The sequence below is a fragment of the Triticum urartu genome, chromosome 1A, assembly GCF_056163025.1.
Source record: "Triticum urartu cultivar PI428250 chromosome 1A, HENAU_Tu73, whole genome shotgun sequence".
Taxonomy (NCBI): Eukaryota; Viridiplantae; Streptophyta; class Magnoliopsida; order Poales; family Poaceae; genus Triticum; species Triticum urartu.
This window is the reverse complement of record NC_141873.1, coordinates 32,601,421-32,611,646: the sequence shown is the minus strand read 5'-3', so window position 1 is coordinate 32,611,646 and position 10,226 is coordinate 32,601,421. Positions and strand designations below refer to the sequence as shown.

The following is a 10,226-nucleotide window of genomic DNA, read 5'->3' as shown; positions in this document are numbered from 1 at the left end:
AATATACTAGTCCCTAGCACATATGTGTGAGTCATGTGCCATGATTAGATTGTACATGTGAGATCAACTACCAATCTTAATCATGTGGGTCAACAGCTTGCAGAGCCGATCCTGCAAAACAAACCCAGCTCTTCCATCCTGTGATGTCCCGGGAAAAATACGTACGTACATATAAAATTCCAGTAGAGTTGATCCCTATTAATTCCTCTATTGTATTCCATCACAGTCGTCCTCGGCACCTCGAGTATTACTTCCTCGAGTGAAATTCCGCATCAATTGTTCCCCGTCACAAACATTAATAATATGAATAATTCCAAGTTGATTTAAATAAATAATAATCATGTTGAAAGCCACATAAATATCCAACAGTGCTGAAGAAAACAATATATACAGCTACACTTATGGTCATTGATGTCAGGTGTGTGTTAACTGTTAAGTCATTAAATGGGAGAGATCGGCAATTAATTCCCTGAAGTGTTTGGACATGCTTGGTTGGTGCACCAAGGTTGTCACACATTACCACTTCAATTTTCAGGCAAGTTTGACTGAGCTAACTCTGTTCATTCACATTTTTTGGCAAGATTCGTTTTAGGTAATAGAGGCCTGACTTATTATTGACTCCAAAAATATGCACAATTACTTTAATTGTGGCAAAATGTGTCGTCAATTTTGATCTCATAAGGCTGGTCATAGTGGACAATATCATGCACCAGTATAATATATTGCCTACATAGTTAGTATTATCATACTTTTGTATTTTATTGGTAGATGACGCATTTTTTATTCGACAATGCTATTTTTCTGCCGACTTGCAACAGGCACGTATGATCTGGCGATCGCTCCATCCGCTCATGCCGCGCAACAATCGCTCGCAAAGAAAAAAAGGGCACTAGCAAGAATCAAACCTAGAACCTGTTGGTTGAGGCCATAGCACGCTACCAACTGAGCTAACTCTCTCTTCTGGTTTTACACATAGATTACATGTTTTTTATACCTTATTAAATGAGTGGAAAGGAAAAACAACCCGATCTGTTTCTCTTAGGCGACAAAACCGGGAACTTGTGTGTAAATAGCATGGTATGTGACGCATACGGACCTAATAAATTATGATGCAAAGACCGTGATAACTTATGGGTAAATAGCACGATTATGCATCTTAGACCCGGAAATAAATATTGAATATCCCGATAACTTCTGTCTAAACAACAGGATAATATACACATCAATTTTGTGTAAATAACACAGTAATTTACGCACGACCTGACAATATAACAAACAACCGTGGTCACACAATAGAGCTGGTAACTTTTGATTGGGGAAAAATTTAGTGGAAAAACAAACCCCGGTAACTTTTATGTAAATATGATAGTAATATATGCACAATAGAGCCGATAACTCACATACAAACACTACGGTAATTCTTTTAACCCCATAATGAAAGTTGTTGAAAACAATACCCCGATAACTTTTGTGCAAATATCATGGTAATATAAGAAAAACAAAGATGATAACTCGTGTACATGCACCATGGTAACCTTTCTACCCAAAAAATGTTAAATAATCTAGTCCGGTAACTTGTATGTAAATAACATGATAATATAGACACAACAAAGTCGATAACTCACGTACAAACACTCTGGTAACCATTTGACCCGAGGAAAAATATTGAAAAACAACCCCTGATAAATTCTGCGTAAATAGGATGGTAGTATACACACAACAAAGCTGATAACCCACGTACGAACACCGTGGTAACTCCTTTGACTTTAGGATAAAAGTTGTTGGAAATCATACCCCGGTAATTTCTATGCAAATAACATGATAATATACACACAACATAGCTGATAACTTTGACTTTGAAAATTTTCTCTTTGGAAAACATTTACTCTGATAATTGTTGTGTAAATGTCATGATAATTTATGCACTGCAACCCTGATAATTTAGATACAAATATGACGGTAATATTTCAACGCGAGGGGTGCTTGAAACGTACCCTGATAATTACTATGTAAATACTATGATAATTTATATACCGCTGTCATGATAACTTATGTACAAACACCACGACAACGTTGACCTAGAAAAGGTTTTTAAAAATATCTCTTGATAAATTTTGTGTAAATATCATGATTTTTACAAACTGCAAAGTATATTAATTTTGTACAACACCCAGCCGTATCTCTGACCCAAGAAAAAATAATTAAAACATTCCCCGGTAACTTATGTATAAAAAGCTTGATAAGTTACGCCAAATGGTTGATAACTTTTGTACCCTCGCTAAAAAGAACTTGTGTACCCTGGCATGCTTTTTACAACGAAGTTACCATGATATGTCAACAATTTTTACTACGTTAAAATTACCATGATGTTGTAAATATTAACAGAGCAGCCGGTCCAAATATATAGGATAAAAAATATAAAAGGAAAGAAAGAAAAATTCTTCGTTTCTAGGTCACGCTAAGTAGCAGTACAAATACTATCTAACCTTAATCTAATCACTAGCTCAATGTAGACCGAGTGGTTTGGAACTACTGTGGTCTACCAAGAGGTGGTGGGTTTGATTCCCACTTTTGCCAACTCTTTTTATTGCGCTAGAAGAAAAAAAAAGATGCGGTGGAAGAATTACCACATCGAGAGAAGCGGATCGTACCTGGGTGGAATCGTCTGGATCTGTCACTAACGAGCACAGTCCTTTTTTATTTTGTATGACCCATTAATGAACGGTCTTTACGCTCATCTTTTTCCTCGTTTAAACAAGATGTTTTTAGACACTTTCTGTATTTATCCTTTCAACTTGCCTGCTAATCTACATGTATTCGCTTTCTACCAATCATCTACGTGTATGCATGCACTACCAGAAACGCGACTAAGCGTGTGGGCCAACAGCCGTCAGGGAAATAAAACTGGCCGTCAGGAATATAATTCCTGTCGGCCAACCGACAGGAGCAACCGACAGCCATAGCCTGCCAGGAATGAAACAATATGCCTGCCGGTCGGCCCACAGGAATATTATTGCTGTCGGTTATTCCTGACGGTTGGCTCACACGAAAGAAATGCTCTGTCAGATTTATGCCTCCCGGAAAATACATATTCCTGTCAACCACCTGTCAGGAAAGGCCGCCAGGAAATTTGTACTAGGAGGCATTCCTACCAACTTATACCTGTAGGTTCAGCCGACAGGAATTTGTGCTAGGAAAGCTGCAACGTACGTGCATTCCTGTCAGCCGTTGGCCGTCACTGTTGCATCATGATGTTTTTTTTCATATTCCTGCTGGAAAAGCAATGTGCTTAACCCAGATGCTACAGATGTTACATTATTTCACAGAGACCATGTGAGAATAGATTTATATGACAACATCAGACTTCATATATCATCATTAGTTCCATACATATAGATCAACAAAGTACACTACAAGGCTACAATGGTACCATCCACAAAAGGACCTTCCAACTACAACAATACTAGCAAAATACGCCGGCTTGCAACTACCATCAGATGTTAGTTCTCATTCCTAAACCATATTGGATACACAAGTCCACAAAAGAGCGTATGAAGACCACCTACAGTCTGATGTTATCATGTTGTTTGAGCAATCAGTTTCCGCCATGGTTGGCTGCTGCGTCAACGATCTGATCACCGACATTCCCAGTGGTGTCGTTCTCCTCGCTCGACTCCATGACATCATTGTTGCCATCAACCGCTTGTGAGCCGGCTTGAGACGAGTTATTTGTCCCCTGAATCAAGCCCAAGTAACCAAATTGTTATTTAATCTGATTTAGAACAATAAAAACACAATACTTTGTTGGATAATAAGTGGAGACAACAGAACAAAATAATTTCCATTTATTGATTAATGCTTGGCACCAAGAATGGATTTTCTTTTCATTTACATGTCCAGGCTACTTTGAAGTTCCAAATATCTTGATATAAAACATGAAAAAAAATTGGGCATAACAGCTAAAGAATCTTATGAGAGTAGACAAGCTCACAGATGCAAACAGCCAAATATCTTGATATAAAACATGAAAAAAAATCTCATATGCAACATAATGTTGATATTGCAGCTACATCATCGTAGACAGGTCAGAAGGAATGCACAAATTCAAGTTGAGTAGTGGACATCACACATTCATCCATATGATATAGATAACTTCAAGTTTCTCATACACTTACTTCTGGTTGCAAAACAGCTCCATGGCTTAGTATATGTAGTATATGCGCTGGCAACTCTTTTCCTATCTCCTTGAAAAGTGCCTGCAAAAGGAAGAAATGTTACTCGAGTTGATAATTGAGAAGTTGAGATCCATTGGTTTAGATTTTGGGCGTTAATTTGTACATACAGTTATGAGCTGCCCATGCATATCTGCTTTCTGCTGTAGCATCTCCTTAGCACGCCTGAGTTCTGCATTTTCTTCATTAGCACGCCTGAGTTGTTCCTTCTCTCGAAGTGTGAGCGAAATTGGTGCACTGGCATTCCTTTTCCTAGCTGCTGATTTAGTATCTTCTTTCTTAACAACCCCATCGCCTATTGACACACGACCATGAGGAATGCCACCTGATGCTTCATACAACAGCTCACCGTCCAACTCTCTTCCCTCCCAATTATCTGGATACTTCTCTTTGACCAATGTAGTATAGTCATCCTAACAATGAAAAATTATAGTTTGTTCACAACATGCTAGTAAATTAACATCCTCAAAATCTATAAGCAGTATGGTAGTAGAAACAATGACATACAATGCGTTTTTGTGCCTTCTGGCTCATGATTGCACCATTGCTAATGATTGCACCATTGTTGCCGCTGCTACTCACATTCTTCATTCCACATTTCATTGCAGTATATGTATTCAGCGTCGTCGCCTTCTCGGGTCCAAGAGTCTCTTCCTACAAGACCGTAGAAACTCAAGAAAAGTCATGGCATTGTCATGTAACAGAAAAACTAAGTATGAAGCAAATCATACAACAAGCATGACATACCAAATATTGTTGTGCCTCCGCAAAAGGTCGTGAGCCTCCTCTGTTTTGAGCAATATCCTCATATTTCAAGCGAGCTTCTCGTCCCCTCCCCCTGTTGGTCTTGTATCCCTTTGATGTCCAATAACGACATAGTCCAGGCCATGCAACTTCCTTGCACCATGGTATCCTACTCTGGAGGTATTGCTCATATTCAAGTTCTCTTGCACAAGCCATCGAGTCATTAAGCTTCTCTCCTTGATTCTCATAGTAAAGCTTCACAGCATCCACACGCAGTTGGTACAACATGTCTTTCACCTTTTTCCTTGCATAGGTGTCAATAATCCGGTTAGCCTCTTCCTCAATTCGGATTCGGGCACTATCATCTTCCTCGTCATCCACATGCAGCTCAAACAAGTTCTACATGTTCAAAAATTTCCAGATCAGATTTTTACAACAATACAAAGATATGTATAATTGCAATTACTCCAAAAAAATATACTTACCCAAAACTCTTCCTTCACACGATCTGCGGCTGTCCGCTGCTGAAAATCTAGGGTCGAATCATGATAGTAATCGTACCACTCCAAAGCCGGGCGCGTATTAGTGATGACACCATCATCATTTTTTTCTTCTATTTTTCCTGGGTATTCACGTTTGAGAAGAACTCCAAGTTGTGTAGTGTACTTGTAGTTCTTGGGATGATAGGGTACATACTTAAATTGCCTACATGCACTAAATGTTATTAATTGAAAGTTTTTTTAACTATATTAATTGACAAGTTCTAGAAAAACAGGAAACACATGTGCAACAATACATCATTTTCGATACCTTTCACCTTTAGGTTGAAGGCCAACTTTGCGACCACGTGGAGGCACTCTTAATTCAACAGTAGCTCTCATGCGTCTTCCTCTACGCTTCTCAGATGAAGGGTGAGATGAGTTCACATTACTCTTTTGGGACAAAAGGTTGGTAGAGTTAGTGCTGCCAGAAATTGTCCTTTGTGAGTTATTGTTGCCTGATCCGCTCCTGGCACGGACATGACGAAGTCCAGTCATCTCCTATAAAGACAAATTCAGATGTTAGACAAATCTATTACAGAGGGAACCTACTAGAATTAGAATACAAATTTGAACAGAATGAGAGGAAAACCATGTGGGCTACATGTCAAATAACACATATTTGCAAGAAAGAAAGAAACTTTCAGAAATATTCAATATAAATAATATCAAGTTTCAGTTGCTTCCAACACAGGAATTAAAATACAACGTTCGATTGCTTTTAGTATACAAAATAACACAAACTACCATAGAACACTAAAACTAAACCAGCACAACATTAGAAATCATTTGGATCATAGGTTGGGGATTGAAGTTCTTCATCTTCGTCATATTCTTCCTCCTCTTCCTCTTCATCTTCATCTTCTTCATCCTCTTCATCTTCTTCCTCCCCTTCTTCATCTTCATCTTCTTGGATAGCAGCAGATAGCTTCTCCAAATGTTCTATCTCTTTTGGATCAGTAATCTCATCCGATGCAAATGAGTCCATGTTTTCTAAGCCAAGTCCTATATCAATAGTAAAAGTGCCTTCCAACCCATCCTCTTGATAGAATAAGACACCGTGTGTTGGTTCTTGTGGAAGGTTGTTGCTGGCCATTGGAGGAACATAGCCCCGTGGAGGAACTCGAAATACCACCGACCAGTCCAATAGATCTCTTCTAGTCTTACATGGGTAAGACAAGTAGTATACTTGACTAACTTGACCAGCCACAACAAATGGATCAAAATTTGAGAGTTTGGAGGTGTGATTTATCTCTACCAATCCCAAATTTTCAGTTCTCCTTACCCCAGCTGAAGTTGGATCAAACCAGCGGCAATCAAATAAGACTAGCTCCAGTTTCATTCTACCTTCCCAAGTTATTTTAATTATATCTTCAATTACACCATAATAATCGAATTGGTTGTCATCTTCATCAAGTGAAGTAACACAAACCCCACTATTGACTCTAGTTAATTCAGATTTCTTCCTCTCATACTTCTCTGACCGAAACCTATACCCATTCACATCATAACAGCCATAAGTAGCAACTCTTGTGCGAAAACCGTAAGACATTTGGCGTAAAGCATTGTGAATGCTAGGTGACTTCATGCACTGCAAGATATAATTACTTATGTCAGTTTTGGAGCTAAATGAATATTGGGCACAAATTTAAGTGTTTTAGGGACAACACTTTAGTTTTAAACCAGTCAAAAAAATTAGGTCCATGACATCTAGCAGGTCCTGATTTCCAGCCATTCAGTCTTAACTCACGGAGTTGTTTCGGTGTTGGAACAACTCGAGGGCTCTTCCACTGCTCATTATCAAACTCCCTACACGAAGTTATTTAGAGTTATGAACAGTTGAAAACATATTATTGTTCACAGTAGTTATTGAGATTTTAAGACGTACTTGAAAAGATCATCCATTTCAGGCATGTTTGTCAATATGTACAAGAAAGCAGCCTTGTATTCGTCGTTATTGAGCTCACGGTATCCTTGAGGGCTCATGCATCGGCCAGGGCATTTAAATATCTCAAGGTCACATGCAGATTCAAATGTAGAGGCCCCATCATCATACCGAGGTGCCTTGTTTCTAACTGACCGTACTTTAGGATTAAAGTACAAAGACAGGAAATTAGTTGACTCCTCAACGAGATAAGCCTCAACAATGGAGCCCTCAACTCGAGCCTTATTGCGCACTTTTGTCTTAAGTTTACCTATGCATCTGCGAGGGCAAGTCAAGAAGTTAGCCTAAGAGCCAACACACCACCTTATAGTGGACTACAAGTTCTGGATTTACCTCTCATAGTTATACATCCATCGGGCTAAGACAGGGCCTCCTAGTCGAGCTTGATAGGGAAGATGTACAATTAGATGTTGCATTGAATTAAAGAAACCAGGAGGGAATATCTTCTCCAGTTTGCATACAAGCACCGCAGCATTCTTTTCTAGGGAGCTCACAACATCTTTGCTAAGTTCTTTTGCACATAGCTGCCTATAGAAAAAGCTTAGCTCGGCCAAACATAACCATATATTCTCCGGAATGAAGCCACGAAATGCAACTGGTAGCAGCCGTTCCATGAAGATATGGTAATCATGACTTTTAAGCCCAAAAATCTTCCTTTGCTGGAAGCTAACTCCTCTTTTAAAACCCGCTGCATATCCATCGGTAAATTTCAGCTCTTTAAACCATTTAAGAATGGTTAACCTATCATCTTTCTCAATGACAAATGGTGCCCTTGGCTTGAACCACTTCCCATTGTCCTTCAAATGCAAATGCTGCTTAGGGCGATGGCATATTTCTTCTAGATCTTTTCTTGCCTTCACATTATCTTTAGTTTTATTAGGAATGTCAAAGCATGTGTTCCATATAGCTTCTGCTATATTTTTCTCATTGTGCATCACATCGATGTTGTGCCTAAGCTTCAGTTTATCAAAGTATGGAAGATCCCAAAAGCAGCTTATGTGGGTCCAGTTGTGCAATTTATTATAGTTATCTGTGTCATATACATTTGCAACCATGTGAGCTCGCACTTCCTCCCCTGTCAAATGCCTTGATGGCCCCTCAAGCACTATTGTATCCTTTCTAAATGAATTGGCTTGGGTTCTGAACTCATGGTCAGGAGGTAGAAAGCGCCTATGGCAATCAAACCAGCAAGCCTTACGCCCATGCAGAAGTCTAAATGATTTTGAATCACTCAAGCATTCTGGGCAAGATAGCTTCCCATGAGTGCTCCACCCAGCAAACATACCAAAAGCAGGGAAATCATGGACTGACCATAGAAAAGCTGCTTTCATTAAAAAGTTTCTCTTCACAGAGGCATCCCATGTATTAACCCCCAGCCACAGTTCCATAAGCTCATCTGCTAATGGTTGCATTAGAATGCCCAAATTCTTTCCAGGATGTTCAGGACCAGGTATCACAAGACTAAGAAATATAAACTCTGGCTTTAAGAGAAAACCAGGGGGGAGGTTTAACGGAGCTACAAACACTGGCCAGCACGTGTACGGAGCAGCAACCAAACTATATGGTGTAAAACCATCTGTAGCTATGACAAGTCGCACACTTCTCGGATCACATGAAAATTCTGGAAAATCCTTATCAAAATCTTGCCAAGCCTCACCATCACATGGGTGGACCATCTTATCAGACCCGGAAGGAGTGTGAGAACGCATAAGCTTTGCGGTCTCCTCATTGGCATACAACCTTTGTAATCTATCTTTTAGAGGGAGGTACCGCAAAACTTTACGTGGGATTTTCTTTTGGCCTTCCTCGTAACGAGATGTGCCACAAAAGTCACACTTCTCTTTATGTTTGTTATCTTTGTAATACAACATGCAATTATTTTTGCACACATCTATTTTGACATATGGCATCCCAAGACCTTCTAAGAGTTTCTTGGATTGGTAGAAGTCTTCGGACAAATTAGATTCAGGAGGCAAAAGTTCATGGATTATTTTTAAGGTATCATCAAAATGTGCAATGGACATGTTGTATTGTGATTTCGTAGCCAGCAAACGAGCTACAGCAAAAAGACGTGAGTGTTTTGTGTTCTCATGTACCAATTCATCGGCACTACTGACCATCCTATAAAAAGCCTTGGCAGAGGAGGTTGGCTCCTCAGTAACCGGTGGAAGATGGCTACCACCTAAGTCAACCAACATATTGTCCATTCGATCAGTTTCATTACAGCCCTCTTAATGTACTAAAGGGACAGATCCATCAGCAGCAGCTACAAAACTCTCACCATGTTCTGTCCAGGTTTTGTAATTTGGCTTATACCCATGTTTATACAAGTGTTTCTCTACAATGTGCCTTTCTTGCGGAAAATAATTCCGACATTTGGCGCATGGACACTTAATTTTACCACCTTCAGCTACGGAAGAGAAGGCCCGGTCTATAAATCGTGCAGTTTCTTCAAGCCATATATTAGAAGGGACTTGACCAAACACCCATCCACTATACATCCAATCACGGTTCTCCATTATTTAACCAAGAACTCATACTGAAATAAAATTCACAGAAATGGGGCTATTTCAGAAAAATAATAGCATACTAAAGGGCAGCAGCACAAATAACAATTCACAAAAAGACAATTGTTTCAGACATAAATTTAAGAGCTCAAAGCTATAACTTACCAATATACTTGTTCAAGCTGGGAAATTACGGCGTCGAAAAGGGTGGCCAGCGAACTCCCCTAGCTGTTCGTTGATGTTTCTGGAATATGAAAAG

At 39.4% G+C, this 10,226-nt stretch overlaps 1 protein-coding gene across 1 annotated transcript; it reads right to left on the bottom strand.

Annotated features, from left to right (window-relative positions):
• Nucleotides 1-3,595: 3,595 nt before the first annotated feature.
• On the bottom strand, nt 3,596-9,979 carry LOC147988766 (uncharacterized). The gene is made up of 7 exons (XM_087535851.1): nt 8,202-9,979; nt 5,462-5,681; nt 4,980-5,375; nt 4,740-4,886; nt 4,343-4,645; nt 4,176-4,256; nt 3,596-3,736 (listed from the first exon to the last, which is right to left on the bottom strand). Exons 1-7 carry the CDS (start codon nt 9,665-9,667, stop codon nt 3,596-3,598), a joined length of 2,754 nt encoding a protein of 917 aa, XP_087391977.1. The 5' UTR covers nt 9,668-9,979.
• Between the last annotated feature and the right edge of the window lie 247 nt (nt 9,980-10,226).